The sequence below is a fragment of the Pezoporus wallicus genome, unplaced genomic scaffold (assembly GCF_028554395.1).
Source record: "Pezoporus wallicus isolate ANWC-B61680 ecotype Strahan unplaced genomic scaffold, APGP_CSIRO_Pwel_v1 contig_5418, whole genome shotgun sequence".
NCBI classification, from domain to species: domain Eukaryota; kingdom Metazoa; phylum Chordata; class Aves; order Psittaciformes; family Psittacidae; genus Pezoporus; species Pezoporus wallicus.
The window spans coordinates 1,111,619-1,131,683 of record NW_026640709.1 but is presented as its reverse complement, the minus strand read 5'-3'; the positions used below and the strand labels follow the sequence as shown (position 1 = coordinate 1,131,683).

Below are 20,065 nucleotides of genomic sequence, written 5' to 3'. Positions count from 1 at the left end.
ATTTTCATTTTACAGGGTACAGCCTAGTAAATTCATTACTATATTGTACCACGCAGCTCTTCCTACAGCAGTGGCTTTTCTTCTAACCAGCGTTCAGCCCGAGAGGCAGCTATTTCCAGAAAAGACTCTCTGGTTCAGTGCCCATCTTTGTTTTCCAGATGTTTCTTTTGCCACGCTGCTTTCCAGTTGTTACACTGCAAACGTGGGTGCACTCAAGATATTTTTGCCTCCTGCCTCCACCCCAAAAATGGAGGAAATCTGAATGATATGAAAATGTAGCAAAAATGAGACCCTCGAGGAAAATGGCAGGGAGGTATAGAGGACCGTGCAGGACTCTTTCCAGGAAATGGGTAGAAGGTTCATCACATGAGTCACTGAAACCTTAGATGACTAAATTCTTGAAGAATAAACTGTCAGGAATATGATACTGGACAGGACAGTTGCAGGGAAGGAGAAGAAAACTTCTTAAATAGCTCTTGTTTGGTTTTTTGTTCATGATTCATTCCTGAGGAAATTGCTGTGTGGCTGGTCAGGGACGGGGGCAGTGTGCAGGCACTGCCAGCCTGTGCAGAGGCAGCAGATGAGACTGCTGGGGTGCACAGCCTCACCGCTCCTGGCCTCAGTGCTCCTGCCAGAGGGGATCAGGAGCACCCTATGGCCAAGTGAATAAATAAGACAGGGTCACTGGTGCACATACGCCATTTGAAACAATTCACATTTTTTTTAGTATATCAGCAACTATGCAACCAAGAGGAAATGAAGGTATTGAAACTCTGATTCTAAGCTCCTTTTAAAACCTTTTCTTTCTCTACCTGCTCCAACCAGTAAAGCAGGTTGTATCAATAAAATGGCCCAAAGCTCTAAATTTGGGTTTCAGAGAAGGTCTTAAGATTTTAGATGCCAGTAACAACAGAAGCAGTCAGACTCCCTCCACAGCTACCTCCAGAGAAGCTAAACCAGCATTAGCAGTGGCAGAAAATGTTTGCAGTAGTATTTGAGTGTGGAGAAACCCCAATGTTCCAGCATGCTGCTGCCAGTTCCCATTTTGGTGAGTTTGACCCAGAGCATTTAACATTTCAACGTCAGTTCTGTGTCTCATAATTCTGTTTACATAATGACCACTCATTTGGTTCCCATTAAAATCATGGTATTTCTTCTGCAAACCATTGCTTGTAAAAATCAAGCCACCCAGTTTTTCATTAGATTGTATTACAGGAAATAAACAGTCTGTCTGTAGAATGCACACTATAATTCTTAAGCAGAGAAAAGGGGCCTTTTTTCCCCTCTTGGACGTACCAAGTTCAGAAGTAAGAATGAGAAAGATCTGTTAAGGGTTGCTGAGTCTATCTCCTACAAAAACACAATGTAGTTGCTCCCCGGCAGATGTTTCTCAGATGCTATATTGATAAAAAGAGTCTACAGTTCTTCAGAGTCAGAGCAGCAAGAATCATCTTAAAATTGTAGAACTGGCAGGTGTGACTCTCACAGGTCCTCCCAGCACCATTGCCTTTCGAGGCAGCACACAGCGGTTCCTTGTATTATATATACCTGCACTTTGAAGAATTCCGTTTCAAATGTCTCAAACAATGGGGGTTTCACCACTTCCTGTGGGAGCCTGCTCTGCAGCCTAACTCGTTCTACCATCTGGAGCATTTTCCTGAGTGTCTGCCTGCTTTTAACTTTCTTCTAATTGTGTACCCACTATTTCTTCTTAAAGGCAGCTCACCAAAATGTTCTGTTGTGTGAAATCCGCGTTACATGGTGCTATTTTTCATGAGGGTCAAGAAAACCCTGAAAGATTCGTGGTGGCTTCTTCTCTTTGCTTTTTCATCCTCAGAAATAATAATAACTAATTAATAATGTATTACTGCTTTTCTAGCCATTCATCTCAGCAATTTACAAGGAAGGGCAACATCGTTGTACTCTTTTTACAGATGGGAAAAGATGAAGCACAAGGGCAGGAAACAACTTGCCCAGGATCATTCAATGCATGCATGGCAAGACTTGGATTTTTAACCAGGTCTCCACAACAGTGCCCTACTTATATTTTTTAACTCTTCTTTTTCTTTTTGGCCCAGTCAGTTCCCCTTGGCTTTGTTGGAGTCCTTAGGAAGAACAAGCTTTCCATGAACTTTATTCAGCATTGTCATACTGTAACTGAAGGGTCAGCTTGTTGAATATTTAACAGTTCCTATCTTTCTGATGTGTTGGTTAGGCATCCTAATTAAGTAGTGATAAATAAAACCAACAAAGCATTTTAAAAGATTGATCCAGTCCCTAGGGCCTCCAAGCTGAATTTCCTTCAGCAAGCATGTGTTTTCCCAGTTGCAGATTGTCCAGATTGAACACAGTTTATATCTAGCACATTCTTATCAGTGCATTGCAGGGAGATTTCCTTCCTCCTCAGTGCCACCATGCTTGCTTCACCTGTCATATTTCCCTTAGCTGTGGTTTTTGGTGTGTTTCTCAGAATCTGGATAGTTGCTGAATTATAAATCTTCCAATCTGGAACAACCACACCACGATCTGTACAACAGGATGCACTGCGTAAGAGAGAGATCGAGCACTGAACAGGCTCACCTGGCTTCCAGAAGTAGAATCATAGAATCATAGAGTAGTTAGGGTTGGAAAGGACCTTAAGATCATCTAGTTCCAACCCCCCTGCCATGGGCAGGGACACCTCACACTAAACCATCTCACCCAAGGTTTCGTCCAACCTGGTCTTGAACACTGCCAGGGATGGAGCATTCACAACCTCCCTGGGCAACCCATTCCAGTGCCTCACCACCCTTACAGTAAAGAACTTCCTCCTTATATCCCATCTAAACTTCCCCTGTTTAAGTTTTAACCCATTACCCCTTGTCCTATCACTACAGTCCCTAATGAAGAGTCCCTCTCCAGCATCCCTGTAGGCCCCCTTCAGGTACTGGAAGGCTGCTATGAGGTCTCCACGCAGTCTTCTCTTCTCCAGGCTGAACAGCCCCAACTTCCTCAGCCTGTCTTCATACGGGAGGTGTTCCAGTCCCCTGATCATCCTCGTGGCCCTCCTCTGGACTTGTTCCAACAGTTCCATGTCCTTTTTATGTTGAGGACACCAGAACTGCACACAATACTCCAGCTGAGGTCTCACAAGAGCAGAGTAGAGGGGCAGGATCACCTCCTTTGACCTGCTGGTCACACTCCTTTTGATGCAGCCCAGGATACGGTTGGCTTTCTGGGCTGTGAGCGCACACTGAAGCCGGCTCATGTTCATTTGCTCATCAACCAACACCCCCAAGTCCTTCTCCGCAGGGCTGCTCTGAATCTCTTCTCTGCCCAACCTGTAGCTGTGCCTGGGATTGCTCCGACCCAGGTGTAGGACCTTGCACTTGTCATGGTTAAACTTCATGAGGTTGGCATCAGCCCACCTCACAAGCGTGTCGAGGTCCCTCTGGATGGCATAAAGTAGTCTGGCCTTAGTAGCACAGAGCACTCCACAGGCTTCTAGCAGGCAGGTGGTTTCTCCTGCCTGCCCTGAAGTTTCTGCCTGTCCAACCTCTCATTTCAGTGAGAATTACTGGGACTAGATCCACCTGAGCACATGGTAAGGCAAGTTTAGTTCCTCTCGTCCCCAGGGGAATGACCAGGGAAGGCAGCCAGAGCAATATGCTTGCAGTCTGATCACAGGTGTGTCGTAACTGCCCCACACTGATCAGATACTGACCTGACATCACCCATTATGTGCAAGGTCCAGCACATATATAAGGTCCCGCACATATATAACTCTGTGTAGGCCCGAATTATATCTGAGGGGCAGCACATAGATCTTCCTGGCTGCTGACCACGTTCAAAGTATATCAGTAAGTGAAACCCTTGCCATCTGTGTTATTCCCCCCACTGCTCTTTCAGGCCTTCCTTACTCCAGATATCTTTGAGCCAGCATCTGAGGATTTACCAAAAGCTGCAAGACTGCTGTAGATCACCGATCACACTGTCTGTGCTTTCAGATTGAGTTTGAGAAATTACCAGCAGTGTCATGCTTATGCATCCTGGCCATGTGAATAAAGGAAGCTAAGAGGCAACAACAGATTACATAAAGCAGGGAAATCCCCCTCAAACTTCTCCCAGACTATCTCAAACTGAAGTTGATTTGCATACGCGCACTACAAATAACTTTGCAATGGCTTTTAGCCCCATGAAGAGGTTATATGTGTTTGCTGTAATCATTTAGGCCAGTTCCACCAGTTGCAACTAAGCTTCCTTATACAAACCCTGTTTGGTGGAAAATGGACCTTAGTGAAAATCAGAAAAAAGCTATAGTATCTTGTAGTTGAAACCTATGGCCAACTTCTTTACAAAATCCGAGGTTCAAATGGCCTGAATTCCTGAGTGATGCTGTTTAAAAAGCAGTGGTATTAAACAGACTTCCAAAGTTCCTGTGATTTTTTTAAAACATCATGATTTAATTAAAAAAAAAAATAAGTGAGCAAGAAAAGGATAGCATATTGAAAATGTGTATTTACTGGGTTATCTCAGGCTCAGAAATGTAGTTGGCCGATATGACATTACAAAAACCTTTTACAATATCTTTGATGCACTAAGAATGACAATGTTTATAAACCTAGTACATTGTGACTACAGAATGCCTAAATTCTTCCTGAAGACATATGTTTTCTTTTCCCTTGCAGAGAGAGTGGGCTTTTGGAGTTTGGGGGATTGGTTGGTTTGTTTGTTTCAATAGGATAGGAATATAAAGTTTCCAAAGGCTTGCTAAGAGCTGTTTCTTTGGAAAGAATTTGCTCACCAACTCCCTTTCCTAGCTTTCTATTGAAACAAGTTCTCATACACGTTTTCTGCCAGCCCTCTCACAAAACTAGAAAGGACATAGACAACTGCACTAATTCTTTAGGCTCTCCCAGTAAATTCAAGAAAAGGATTTCCTGTACGTTTGCTGGATTGTCAAGCCAACTTTACACTAGAATTAACTATAGTTGGCAATAAATTCCAAATCTCTTTTAAACAGTCTTAGAAGTGCTTTTGTCAGTATAGGGTATTTCCCTTGAGGAATTCATCAAAGGCACACTGGCAAAAGTGAGATTTGTTCTACCTGCATTAGGGTTATCATCATTGTCGGTATAGATACCAGGACAGCTGTATGAGCAAATCTTTTCTAGTGCAGTTGCTTTTCATACAGTTAACAATTAGAGCTAGAGAGGAAGAGGAAAACTGAGACACAGCTTCCCTTGACAACCTGTGTAAGCCTTGTGTTTCTTCTACAGTACCACCTCTGTTAATAATGTCATGGCCTGTTGCAGTGGAATGCCTTGCCTTTCACCTTTCTCTTTTCAGCTTTATTGACTTTCTTCAAAGCTTTGATACAGAACAAGAGGAATCATGTCAGGAATGAACTGGCTCCTTTGAAGAGTCCTTCAGGCAGCTGCAGTTTCCCTATGTTATGATGGAGCTGGTGTCAGTGAGTCAGCTGTAGAGATAGGAAGAGAACTACATATTTGAATAGGCATGGGACACCTTGCAGTGCAGCTAATAGTAGCAAACATAAAGACATGACATGATCTGACAGCTGATTCATTGGTACCTTGGATATTTTAGTCCTGATAACTGCGTATTTCTTCAGTATGTGTTCTTTTCATCACCTTGCAGGTTGATCAGGAAGGCTTTAATTTTGTTTTTTCTTATCTCCTCTCACAAATAACAGTAAATTTTCTTCATAAGGTGTCTAATCACAATTATGTAATATCCTCTGTTTACATAGAAAACTTTATCCCAAAGCACTTTACACACCTGGCACTGATGGGACTAAGATTAGAAGAGGAGCAGCTCATACTGGTTAGGAAGCAGGCTCTGCTCTCAGCCTAGGTATTAGTAAAGCATATAGGGTAGAACCACAGTATTTTCTATGAATACAAATTATTTTGCTAATAGTTGGAAAATCTACAGGTATAAGATGTGCTCTGTTTAACTCTAGTAAATGTATCTGAACTGTAGAAAATAAGCTGATAAGAGCATATCAGTCCCCTTGCACATGCCATTCTCTCTTCATAGGCACTGACTAGAAAAAAGAGTTTTACTGGAAAATTAGGGTGATACAAAGGTCTCAGCAACTATATCATGGCCTTTGGAAAGTTCTGCCAGAGAATGGCAGAAAGACCTGGACTGGTCTAAGGTTTGGCTCCAGAGCACGAGAGCGGCATCAGATACTTTGCCAGCCAGAATGAGGAGAGTCTGGACATTGGTAACTAGAAGGATAGCCAGAAAGAGGATTGTTGCATGTAAGTCAATCCATTTTCAGCTAGTCTGTGCAATTAGTTCATACTGAAGTAATTACCTTGATTTGTTTTGTGGATTAAAAGGATTTCCAAGTGGTGGTTCACTGGAGGAAACGGTAACTTTGTAATATCGTTCTGACACATCAGCATTGAGGTGTCTGTATTGTGTGTTTCAGATGGAAAGGATCAAACAAATCTAACCTGGGAAGGAACCAATCCTGCCCTGCAGACCATACGAGTGAGGAACACCACCTTGAAAAATACTTTACTTGATGCTGCTTTACCCAGCACTACTGCTGAGACTCCAAGCAATACATCCTATCTATAGAAAGGACAAACGAAACCTTCATTAAGAAATGAATGAGTGACAACACTGGTTTTGAAAAATACGGTGAAGCAGATAGTGAGCATTCTTCTTCTTTTGTCTCTTTAAAAACGTAGTTAAAACCACATGCTGTTCTTCGTATGTGTGGAGCCATGCTTAACTCTGAACTTAGGAAAATCCTGTATTTTGTTCAGTTTATTTAAGTGACATGGTAATAAAAGCCTCTGAACAACACAAGTGCTACTGAAGAAGCATAGGCCACATGTGCCTTCCTAATTCACCCCATTACCTCACCAATTTGGAGGAGCCGACAGTCAAACGTAAGAGTGCTTGGTGTCCACAGCCCGTAACATAGTGAAATATTTGCTGCTGCTTTTCAAGAGAAATTATAAACCTACTCACTGGCTTGACTGACAAGCAGTAGTTCAGTGAGGTCTTATTCCTGTAACTCACTTGAAAATCTTCAGAGATGATGTAACAGACTTGGTAATAGCTAGACGCTGACAGTTTAGAATGGAAGGAGAACAGGTAGCAATCCAAATGGTGGGAAGATTGGCGTGTAGTACAGCTGCTTAGCTTCCTCTGTCTTCAAAGCGCTTTTAATGTATTCACAACATGACAGCAAACCACAGAACTATTTACTCATCTTACAGACTTAGAGAATATGATTCGCTCAAGGCTGCTGAAGGCATCACTGGCTGTGCTGTGATCAGGTTCAGGTTGTTCTGGCTCTCAAGCCTCACATGCCTAAGGGATAGCCATGGATTCACTTAGTGCTGATTGCCAATGTACAGTCACCATTGGTCTGAGAGGCTTGTTCTGTCTTCTGCAGTCACAGGGAAAGCCTCCCAGAGCAAACTCTTGAAAAGCAGAGTAACCTGTACAGAAATATGGGAGGTCTGCAGAACTGCTGAAGTAGATCTAGGTAATCCAGCAAGAAAATCAGTTGCAGTGGGTCCACCTGTGGCAGTGAGGTGAGCAGTTTGCAATCTGCTGTTCTGTAGGCAGCCTTTGGGTGATGAGAGTTCCTGGGGAGCACATGGCCCCTATTGAAAAGTACTGCATACTATTACTGTGGCAGTGCAAGAGGCTGAGAAGCTGATGGGATGTGGCAGCTGGTGTCATGTCACTCCCAGCCACCAAACAGGATGGCGTGGAGCAGGCTACTCTGCAGCTACTTACATGGCTGCTCATGCAGCTTCAGGCTTTCCTTTAACAAGGAAGTTTCCATCACAGCAAGGAAGCTACTCCATTTCAATAAGCTACTTTTAAAAGCTAATACATTTCACCTTGAGGAAGAGCAGTTCTCCAGCTTCAGTGTTACCAGTTTTGTGCTTTGAAGAGACCATTGTAAAAAGATCATTTTAATTTTGTTTTAACTAAAGTTTAGATTTTCTTCTTGGCAGGGCGGCACTACTGACCATTCAGTCAAACCCTGCTGAACTTGCTTGTAGCCATTTTATGTGGATATCTTGTAAATATTTGGTAGAGCACTCAGACACAGAAGTGTTTCTTGCTCTTAGAGTCACATGCCTGGTTCCAGTAACTTTCAGAAGCACAAAAGGCTGAAAGCAGGGAAAATTCCACTGAGGTGCATTTGAGTCTCCAGGGAGCAACTGCACGCTGTTTAGACTAAAATTTCTCATTGATGCCTCTCCCTTTTTTTAAAAAAAAACATGCAAGGATAGAGAGGAGAAGCTGGAGGGTAGGGTTTTTTTAATATCATAAATACCAGAATGCAAGCACTGTTTTCACTCATTTCTCTCACATTGCAGGACCATTTGCAGATGGAGAGGCAGATAAGCTTTTTAATGCTCTCTGCATACCTGGGAAATTTCCATCCAAGTTTTAAAATGTTTTATAAACATTAATGAATTAAAGCCTAATCCCCTTCTTCTCAGCCCTGTGAAGCAAGTACTAAATACAGTTTAAAGACAGGGCTAATAAACTTGCCTTTCCTGAAGTCACACAGGGCAGCGTGGTAAAAGGGCTCAGGTCTTTGCGTCCAAGCTTTCGACCTTACACCACAAACACACATTCCGTCCCTCTTCCAGGCTTGCTGTACTTCCCCTTCTGGGATATAGTGAAAACATGCCGGCATCACACCTTGAGATAACCTTGTTTTTTCCCCTAGGAACAGAGAGACTACTCACAGCTGCTGTCCTGTGGGATTAAGATGTTGAAAAGATCGGAGAGGGATGTGAGGGGAATGGGGAAGAAGCAAGTCACAGACAGCTCTGTCTGCCTTTGGGAGTGTTCTACCTCCTCTGCTGCCAGTGAAGTTAGTGCACTATCAGGAGCAACCTCAAACATTTTTGCACGTGCTTCCATTTAATATTCAAGCAGAATGTGCTTCCATATAATATTCAGGCAGGACTGTGATAAAAATGCCATAATCAAAGAGAGAGCTTGGCCGACAGGAAAATTGGACAGATGAGCCAGTAAGTCACTCCTGTAGTGAATATATGTGATTTCATTATCCTTCTGTATGTGACCTGCATTTCTTACTGCTGCTTATTATCAGAGTCTTATAACTACTGCTGCAGCCATCTCTTTCACCTCTTCAGAAGAGAGGGATAATCCATCAGCCAGTTTCTCTCCAGTGGTATGAGTCAGTTTTTTTCTAGGGGGATTAATGGTCAGTTGAAAAGACTTGTTCCCAACAGGGCTGTGCAAAAAGCAGTGTGCACATGAGTCATGAAGTGGAAGAGAAGGAAACAGATCTATAGATTTAAAGGGTTTGAATTATTTCTTTTCCCTCAGCTTACCTTGTCCACACCAATTGATAACGAGATGTGCAAAAGCTGGAAATGTATTGGCAGTGGCTGGCGTAAGCGGGACTGAGAGCTTCTCCCACTGTGCAGACAGACCTGAGGTCAGTCAGCCAAAACCAGATCAGTGTATACCAGCTATTCCAGCCCTTGTAGGGGAGAGATGCTGTGAGAAAGATCACAGTGCAGCAGCCCTGTCCTGTCTCTCCTATGACCCTGCAGTGTATCCCAACATTGGTGCCTTTGGCCTCTTTGTGCCATTACCTTCTATGACAAGGCTCCAGCTCTGGTCCTTCGGTATGCTTCTTCTGTAGCACTCTTCCCTGCAGAGGATCCAGACTCACTTCAAATGCTGTGCACAGTGCTCATTTCATTCCCTGCTGAAAGGCAGCCAGGCCTGAGGTGGAACATGGCAAGCACTTAGCCACACCTGGCAACTCCATGCAGCTGCTGAAAACAAGCAGGGAAGAAAGTGGTGTACAAACGCAGGGGAATTTTCACATAGGCAGGATGTAATTAGCAGAGCTGGAATTTGGCCAGAATATTGGGGTTAAAACACTGGCTTGCAGGTAACACACTGGGATCTTTCAGCATTCAAATGCTCAGGAGCTCCCATTTCCATCTTACCTGGAAGATATCAGAAGACTGTTCCCTATTTAATGTTCCTGGGCAGCTCTCGAACTTCTGACACAAAGGAAAAAGTGTCTAATGGTGCTGCACCTGCAGTGCTTCTCCAGCAACTGCCAGCCACGAACAGCATCTGAAAGGATCACATCCTGACAGGACTACGGCTGCATCACAGTAAAACATGCCACAGCTGCCTTCATGCCTTGAGATTCACTTCACCCTTAACTCTCATTACTCAGTTTTGAGGCCCCAAATCCCCACCTAGCAGAAAGAAAAGATGATATAATTAGGGCAGCTCATCACACATAAAACACAAGAGAGAGAATATTACCATTAGGTGCTGCTTCAGCCTCATTCTTTGCCACTTAAAATAGTACCAATTTGGTACTGGACAACAGAGAATTAGATGAAGCAGTTCTCTCCCCAGTGCAGATGACAGCTTTTCCAACCGGCTTAGCCAGTAAAATACAGAGAGCATTAAGAGTTCATGCCTGCTCCCTCCTTCCAGCAAAGAAATCACGTTCAAAGCAGCAAAACATTTTTTTCACCTTCATGATCTCACTTTCCATGTAAGCAATCTTTGTGTTTACTACGAGGATGTTGAATGTCCACAAAAGGTTAGGGAAGTCATTCATGAACTTCATGTGTGGAAAGTCCGTACAATGTTTCTACCACAGTCTGAAATATAAATAATTGCAAACCTTTAACCCCATGTCTGTCAGACCTGCAGATCATGTGCAGTTCAAAGAGCTGACTTCCTCTTGTGGTGCAGTGTGCTTGCAAACAAAACCAGAGGTGTTCCTGCCATACAAACAAGCATAGTTTCTTCACCAGTAAGTCATAAAAAAAAGGACGCCTCCTATGCCTGTGAGGGCTGCCCATATCAGCTTTTGGTTTGTTTAGGGTTTTTGTATTCCTAGGCTGCCATGCAAGTCCCCCTCTCTGTCAAGTGTTAATACAACCACCAGCCAAACTTGCTGAGAGCGCCTCAGTCAGTGGGGTAACAAACCTACAGAGTGACTCCAATGGCAAAGTGAGCTGGTAAAGTACAGGCAGCTGCAGGCAACAGGAAATCCAGCACTAATAAATAAAATGCCTTACAGCCAGAAAGAGGAAATAAACAGCAGCAGCACAAACTGAGAGGACAGAAGAGAGGAACACAGCATAACTGTGGTGCGGGAATCACTGCAGTACAGTGAGCTTATTTCTACAAAAAGCTGTCCTGGTTTGTGTTCAGACTGCAAAAAAAAAGTGGGGGAGTAGGAGGGCTGCTCAAAGAGAGGGTCTCTATCAGAAGAAGTTGTCAACAGCCACTGTAATTAAGGAAGCAGCCAGAGCACACACAACCTGAGCTGCCGCCAAAGTGAAATGAAAGCATTTTTTGTTTGCAGCCATAGCCCCGAAGGATAATAAAAGATGGTTCTACCGTGCCAAGTGAGGAGCTGCAGGGACGCCATTTCTAGATGGTGAATGCTCCCATCTTTCCAAAATTACTTGCCGTGGGGAGCCAGCAAGTTTCTCTCCTGCATGTGCTTTTGAAGCACGTGCCCGCACACCCCCTCTGATGGCAGCAGGCACCTTAAGAGGCCAGCCACCAGGCAGGTGAGCCCACCACCACTGTGGTAGCAATTGAGGTGGGCTGTTCTGGCACTGCTTAGTCCAGATTGCCGAATCAGCCATCCCTTAATTTTTACCCCTTGCACTCAGCCATGGGTGCGTATGGCCCCACGGCATTGCCACCACTAGCGGGAGCTGCCGCATTCGGAAGAGCTGCACCCCACTCTCCTCCCAGGGGTAGCTTCGGTTAGGAGGCTCACTGGTGCCTTGGCAAGGAGCTGCGTGCACAGCATGCCAGAACAGTGCTCTTCTTTGCTGCTGGTAGCATCTTTCACCTGGAACACTGTGGGGCCTGTGCCGGTGCGGCGGTGGGAGCTGGAGTGGGCTGGGAGAGCCAAGAACTTGACATCAAACTTTGGGACTCTACCACAAGGCTTTCACTGGTGACTGTAGGAAGAGAAGGTTCAGCAAAGGGAAAGAAGTCATTCACAAATTGCATGCGTATTTCTGAATTCATTCATTGAGTGGCATTTGCCTTTCATCCTCCCCCTGAGCCCTGTGTGCATTGCTGGCATTCTCTCCCAATCCCATATAATAATTCCCAGGTCTCCACAAGCCACTGCCTGCCAATGGAGCCCGTGGTCCCTGGACCGGCAGCTCAGTCACATGAAAAGTTACATGCAAAGGTTTAATGCTTTCTCTTGACCCCAGCCCTTCTTCCCATGAATCCCCTGCAGTGTTTTCCTAATCGGGTGTCAGGGAAGCTTTGCACTGGGCAGGGTGTTAAAAAGGTGACTATTTAGCTGCAGCATTTCCAGAGTCTTTGAGCTCTCTCCTAAGCTGTAAATACAAGCAGTGGAGCCAGGTGAAGGTCTGACAAGGCTGCCATTTAGACCTGAAGAAAAAAAAAGAACTGCTGCTTTCCAACCAAATACATGTTGCTGTCGCCCCACTTTCTCTGGCGCAGGAGCCATACTAAAGGTTACTTGCTTCAGCAGGGCATGGAATTCAACTCTTAAAGCCTATATTCAGGGCACACAGCTATGATTCAGTATAATTTTAACCTTCACTGGACATTGCCAATATATTTGTTACTAGGGAATCATAAAGAAAACAGGTATTTTCCCTAGAGCCTTTTATCACCAGATTCTGAATGATAGTGCAGGTATTTAATGCATCACACAAATCACGAAAGTGACAAAATATTATCCTTCCTATCTGTGAGACATCAGAGAAAACACGTGCTTTTGGAGAATCTCAAATGAAAGTGATTTTTTTATTAAATACAGACAAAAAGGAGAAATGTTCAAAAGCTGTTTCTAATAGGCAGTGACAGTCATTTCCTTGCCTATCACTGCAACATGAGGGAGTGCAGGTATCTCCTGCAGAAAGTTCTTGTTCTTGGCCTGATGATAGCACACAGGATTTCACATGTGTGACAGTGTGTGAGTCATGAATTGCAGCTTTGGAGAGCCTGGGAGTTGTGTCTGCTGTCAGGGCCCAGTGCTCATCTGGGTTTCACGTGGCCCACAGAAAGATGTGCCAATTGCACCTTTTAGCCAAACAGTTGGATAATCAAACTGAGCATTTGGTTTCAGTTTTGGTTCTTTTTTTCAGAGGGGAGGGGGCAGGCCTGTTATGAACTCCAACTTACACATGCATTTTTGTGGGTTTAAGTGAAAGTCCATTTATACCGTTCTGGTTTCAGTGCCATCATTACCAACATAGCTTTAAAAATTAAATAAAATTGACTGTCTTTTTCAAATTTCTCTTCTCAAGGATTCAGAAGCGTAGGCCTGTTCTGCCTGACTGGCTGGCTAGTTGTTGCTTTGTATTTTATTGCATCATTTAATTCTTACTTGTAAGCCTCTGAAATCATAAAATCTGAGTTCTAGTGTCAGTCTCTGCACTCAACTGTAGCTATTGAAAAGTGGCATTTCTAATTCTTAAGTATATATGGCATTTAACGTACTTTGCTTAAATAGGGTATTTCCAGATCATTCCAAACAGGAGACTTGAGAAATCCTGCTTCTCCCCGATGAGAGCATACCTGAATAATACAGGAATGACTTTTCTCACTGAAAAGCATTAATAAAACACATGCATAAATACTGGGGTTTAATCAGCCAGTACTGCCTGTTTACTTAAAGGAAAAACTGATTTAACCCTTCAGGAGGGATTCAAACTACCTATGAGAATGGAGGTGGGTCTAAGCACACAAACGGTAACATGCTTGTAGAAGAAAATACAAGTGATGTCTGTGCCTGTGATCGGCTGGCATTGCCCACCCTGCCACATGACAGCCAGGAGACATGCAAGAAGGATTTTCCATTTCTGAAGCACAGTGAAATGGGGGAGACCGGTGATCACAGAATTGTCTTTCCTTCTATGAAGTACTGTCTTCAGGATTCTGCTTGACATTCATTAAGTCAAATACTTTGACCATTTCAACAAACAAGCAGAAAATGGTTTTGATTTTTGACCCTGGTCAGCCATCTGCGAAGAATAGTAAATAGTGCAGTATGTGCCATGTCTCTGAAATACCCTTCCTTGCCAGAAACATATGTGGCATGTTTCCCAAGCTCTGGAAAGGGTTATCATTTCCAGTCCACTAAGTCATCCTTCTCTCTCTGCACACACACCTCACCATCCCCAGCCCTGCATCTAGCTGGGGTGAAAGGAAACATCATTCTGAATTGCTCTGCCGTTACCCGTCAGAGGGGAGAGGATGCATGTGCACCTAACACATTATGTTGTGCATGTTTCTGAGAAGTATTGTGTTTGCAGTCACGTCACAGTGGCACAAAAGAGAAGCAGCAAGTCAAGGCAGTGCTATGCAGGCACGTAAGAGCCAAACCCGCGCTCCTCTCTGCCGTGCTCTGCAGAGCTGTGCCCGGCTGTGCTAGCATGCTGCCGACACGTACCTTTGGAGGAGCCCTGGGCCAGGGTGCCACACAGCTTGAGGAGATGCCAGAGGAGCTTTTGTCTGCGCTCTCCTGGCGGGTCTAAGAAGGGCGATTAGCATTTGGGTCAGAGCACATGGAGCAGCCCCGGCTGGGGTGGGAGAAGTCACACTGCGAGGCCACACTTGAATATGGCCACTTCACTGCACTGCCCCGCGCACAAAGCCTACTTGTGTGGGGCGCGTCCCGTCGTGCGTCACGCTTCGGTTGTCAGTGGAAGTCATGGGTTCCTGGGGGTGACACAATAACCCCTTTATGCTTAGCAGAATAGTGGGGGAATTGCGGGAGGCCACTGGAAACGTAGCGGCAAAGAAGTGGTTGGGCTTTTGTATGTCCCTCAGGGTTAGGTGCCGTGGCAGCAAAGGAGCCCGTGCATAAAGCAGCAGCGAAGGTGAATGTGGGAGTTTGGGTATCTGGATGGGAGAAGAGTTAGGGAAAACACCCAAGGAAGACCCCATGCTGCCTCTGTGCTAGCAACATCATAAAACTGCATATTTAGGGTGCTGAGCTTTATAGCAGCTCACTCTGAAGTTGTCTGCCGCAGTCTTGTCACCCCACTGCCTTCAACACCAGTGCAGCCATGCAAGAAATCAGCTCAAAGAGCTGATCTCACTGGAAATTAAACTGAGTTTTTTACAAAAAAAGAACAGGTTTGCTTTACTAGAATGTCTCAAAGCTGCATTCAGAGAGAACTGGACAAACGCAAATACGAGGAATTGACCAGGGCCAAAACATATAGAAATTTGGAAAAAATACTGATACAGACAGTTTTAGAATAAAAGCTAGTTAGATCTTTCTTACTGCATCCATCACTGTCTCTTTTGCCAGCCCCTCAGCCATCCACTCCACAAAGCAGTAAGCCTAAACAGATATGCTAAGCAAAGCTATTCTGAATATGGCTTCTAGCCTAATAAAGTCAGAGCCTTATTCAGTTCCCATGAAAAGCATCAGGAACGTTTCCTCCGACACTGATAGACATAAGATTGGATTGCAGAACAACCACGTAACTTTTGACCAAAAAGTGAAGTTTTTATAAAGCACTGATAAAATATTCATGCAGGAGAGCATGGAAACTCTGACTGGAGCAGTTGCATTGCTAAGTATGTTTCAAGCAAGCATAATCATTTTTGTAGCTACACTCGTTCTCACTAGTGATATGTGCTCTAAGGGGAAAATACAAACCAAACACCTTTTTACAGGAAAAAGGCATTTATAATTTCTTTATTATGGATGTGCAAAAGGACTCCCCCCTCTGCTGCTGGGAAAACCAGCTCCTGCTCCATAAGCATTAAAGCACATCCTAATTTTTAGAAAGCATTTGTTAGGCAAAACAAGGAGGTTTTTGTGATGCTTTCTTTTTCTTCCGCAATTGGAGCCTTTCTGTTGATGCCAGCTGCTTAGTCGTAGGTATCTTGCGGGAGGTGGTGTCTGTCAGTAAGCCCCACGTGGGTGCCCCCTTGGCTATCTCTCGTAGCCGCCCTTCTGTAAATCACAGCATATTAAAAAAAAAAAAAGGGGATAACACTGACATGTGAACTAATCCCCACATCAAAGAGAGCAACTCTCCCTCCTCTAAACACCCGCCCCCCTCCTTTGCTGGGAAAAGTCTAATGCCTAGAAGGTGATTTACACAAAACTCCATCCCAGTTGTTAGGAAACTTGCAGTGCCACTTACTCGCCAACCGGAGAAGAAACCTGGGAATCAGGGTAACCACAATAGCTAGCCTGCGGCTTCCAGTATTTGGCAATTCAGGAGAGAAAAAAAAAAACAATTGGCTTGTTGCAGCAAACTTGTGTGTATGTTAGTTGCATGGCAGGATAGGCATGTATATAGACAGATGTAAACGTGACTAGCAATGTGGGTCTGTATGGGCACATATACATCTGCATGTGTCTACAAGTACTTGTATAGGCACAGGAGTACCTGTCCTGACACATACACGAACACACACAGATGCACACATAAACACCTCTCTCTTTAGCTCCTAGGAGCAAAGAGGGCCAAGAGGAGATATTTATGAAAAACGTAAGCCCATATGGGTATTCAACTGTGCATCAGCTGTCCTAGACATGGGGAAGGCTACCTGTCCGTAGCGTATGCTCTCTTAAAGTATTAATTCCTGCCACAGGTCTGGTTTTGACCTAATGGTTCAAATGCTAGGAATATATAGATAAGGGGAATACTTTTATATAAGACATACTTATGCAAACATAAACTCTTTCCTGCCCTTCCCTTTGCAAGTGCTCCCTGTGCACTAAGCACACAAGATAGTTCCAAATAATTGACTGTCTCTGGAATGCGACTGAAGTGCGGAAGAACTATGTCTCTCTGGCTAGATAATTCTCTTTTTCCAAATCAGCGCCAAGTCTGTGCCTGTGCTGAGCACACTCCTTCAGACATACCACAAAGAATATGTAGCATAGACAAACATTTTACTGGTAGGTCTGTGTTTGCAATCAATAAGGAAAAGTACCCACTGTATGTGAAATAAGCTGTATTAATGTGCATTTCCATGAGTATATAAATGCATGTGAACTAGGTACCTCCACCAGCATCAGTGTTTCTGATTGATTAATTCAGCTGTGCTTGCTGCTCTCCCCTCCTGGCCCCCAGACAGGGAGGCAGGGATGTCCTAGGGTCACACCATCGGCCCCCTCCCTGCGTCCAGGCCATCCCTTGGCCCAGGCCTGAGGGCCATGAACGCTTTGTCCGCATAAGCCAGCATCTCTGCCAACAGAAGCATGTGAGGATCACTCCCAGTGCAAGAGAGTGAAATGAAGCAGGGAACAGAGCTGGGCTTAAAAAGAAGCTTCCTTTTTATAATCGTCGGTTGGTTGTAGTCCAGCTGCCTTCAGCAATGCACTTCGGTGTGATTGCGCAAGAGCTGAGGGGTAGAAGCAAGTACCCAGGCAATGAAACATCACAGCAGCTCCCTGTGGTGACAAGTGCTGGCTTAAAGCATTCCTGAAAGTGCAGCGTGGGGGAGAGCACCAGGTGTGCCAGGAGTCCCGTGTCTCCCGCTCCAGTGACAGGGGGGCACGGCGTGCCGGTGGGAGACAGGCAGAGACCGAAGCTTTTGCTGTTCAGTTACAGGCTCCCTCCACGGAGATGTGCAGCTCTGTGTGTGTCTGTGCCTGTCCCCTGCCCTGTGTCAAGTGGAGAGGATGTGAAAGAAACCCCAGCGTGATTGCACCTTCACCTCCCGTGCATGGAAAAACAAACACAGCCATTATCTTGTTTGTTGATTTAGTGCAGGGTGCTCCTTCCATTACAAAACCATTTCCCTGCAGGCAACAGACTAAAACCTATTCACTTATTATTCTGCAAAGAAAATGATGGGTGCAATCTTCAAGCATCTCTTCTGCTGATAGACAGAGATTGAAAGCAGAGAGCTTTCCCAGCTATCCTCTCAATAAATGTGCCATGCTTCCTCACTGTTCCTAACTTTTCAGATTTTCTACCTCAGAAACACATGCCATATGTATCTCCCCTACACTACTTCTTGAAATGCAGATCTTAGTACGGGAGAGCTTCGTGCTTAGAAAGTCAAGCACGTGTTTCATCATAGGTATTTACACAGAGATGGCTCTGACCACTGAAAGCTGCATCCAGAGCTGCAATTCACACAAGCACAAACACACACACCCCATCTGTAGTTTTCAGAGCCCAAACCCCAGACATGAACACTTCTAAACAAGGGAGAGGTTTCCAACTGCTGCCCCAGCTCTCATTTAGGACAGTGTAAACACCAAGCCAATTTTTGGAACTGGCACAGCAAAGCTGGACTTAGGGTGTGAGATACATCCTTCTTCGAAGCAAACACATCACAGGTCTCTCCGGGAGTGTTTTTACTTCTGAGGTGCACCCGGCAGCAGTTCCTGGTGCTGACTGGGACAAGTCTGGATGAAATCTGCAAGAAGAGCGGCAAAGTTTATCTAGGGCTGGCACCAGTTTTGGTACTCGGCTGAATTAGCTGTTTCTGCTGTGTCCAGAGCTCTTTGTTTGTGCCAACACTAACACCATCCCCAAATAATCGAACTGTTCTCAACACCTCCTTTTGTCAGTTAAAATCACCCCTCCACCAGCTGGTCTTTTAGATGGCAGCTCTTCAGGTTGGCCTTTTAGGTGGCTGGCACTTTAGCCTCCTCCCAAGTCCAAATCAACTGCATTAAAAAGGAGTGAATTTACATTGCAGGGAGGAGGGCACCCCAGACAATGTCAAAGGAAAAGCAGATCAAAAAGAGCTGCTAGTATTGGATGCGTGGGCTGCCCTTTCAGCTGCTTTGGGCAATGTCCTTTCAGCACAAGAAAAGCTCGAAAGAATTCAGTTAATCTGTTGTTAAACAGAGAGTCCGTGGTGGGAGACAGGTCTGTCATCCTCAGGGCAGGGAGCTGAGCCTGTCTGTAATGGCTGGGAGCTCCTTTGCCCTTTCCCAGCACTTCATATCCCCAGCGGCAGTGAGCTCACAGACCTTGCTGGCCCCGCACTGGCCATCTCTCAGCCAAAGGCTGCCATGGACAGAATCTCTCTCCATAACTTTCCTGTGCCAAGTGCTTCAGACAAGTATGGAGGTGCCTCGCAGGGCAGAGCGGTGGCCAACCTGCTGCTGGTAGTGATTTCAAAGAATTAGGAGCCCAGCTTGAGTCCTGAAGCAAGGGCTTCAGCAAGGCTTCCAGTTAGAAGTCTGAGTATATACACCTCAGAGCAGCCTGCCCCATACTGAGGTGTGGGGCCCCCATGACTGCCCACAGATATGCCTTCCACAGCCTCACTGCTCAGCATGACAGTGCAGCTCTGAGTATCAGCTAGTTACAGTGACTAGCCCATAGGCCTGCTAGCTGAGAGAACAAAATATCCTGAAACAACTGCGGAAGGCTGGGAGGTCAACAGTAAAAATAGGTCTATAGGGTGTAGGAAGTGAGGGGTGCTCTATTTAGCAAAATGTGGTTACGCAAGTTTGAACAAAGCAAAAGGTGGGGAACTAATGCTCTGTGTGGGCAGCCCGCAAGGTTGTGTGAGGACCTTGGATGGATGCGGCAGGACAGCTCTCATCAAGAGCCATTCCTCCCTTCTCTGAATCAGATGTAGACACTGGTACTAGCAGGGAGGGATTGCAGGCACCGGAACACCACGGTGTGCTCAGCGCATCGGGGTTTTCTGAAGTCTCCTACCTAATCCCTTTTCCTACATTATGTTCCTCTGTGAACAGAACGTCCCGTTTAGGATTGTGTGACACATGCTTTGATTGCAACAGCTTACTGTTTCCTCCTCTGCTCACAGAAGGAGTGCATGTACACATGTGTGTATACGTATGTAAGTGTATATGCATGTGTATGTTTCTATTTTTAAACAAAGACATCTTTATCTAGTGGAAATTTCCAATTCTGTGAATTTTTACTTCATTGCTTGTGTTTTCTGCTGCTTTTGACTGCGCACTGGCAGCATGCTCCGAGTAACGGGTTAATTACCCTCCCCGCAAGAGCTGTTTAAATGTCTCTGCACGTACCAGGGAGCGAAGCGCCGATTCCGGGCAGCGGCATTAAGAACGTCAGGG

General features: G+C 45.0%; 1 protein-coding gene across 4 annotated transcripts in view; it reads left to right on the top strand.

Moving 5' to 3' along the window:
• The window catches only part of RAD51B (RAD51 paralog B), a 458,657-nt gene that overhangs the window by 421,149 nt on the left and 17,443 nt on the right, over positions 1-20,065 (top strand). For 2 of the 4 annotated variants that reach the window (XM_057420028.1, XM_057420029.1), the window contains exon 11: positions 6,443-6,842. The exons of 1 other annotated variant lie outside the window; for it this stretch is intronic. In XM_057420028.1, coding sequence (XP_057276011.1) covers positions 6,443-6,594 — 152 coding nt within the window. In that variant the 3' untranslated portion in view covers positions 6,595-6,842. Of the gene's footprint in view, positions 1-6,442; positions 6,843-20,065 lie in introns of those variants that run through there. One more of the 4 variants, XR_008973584.1, reaches the window with a different exon arrangement.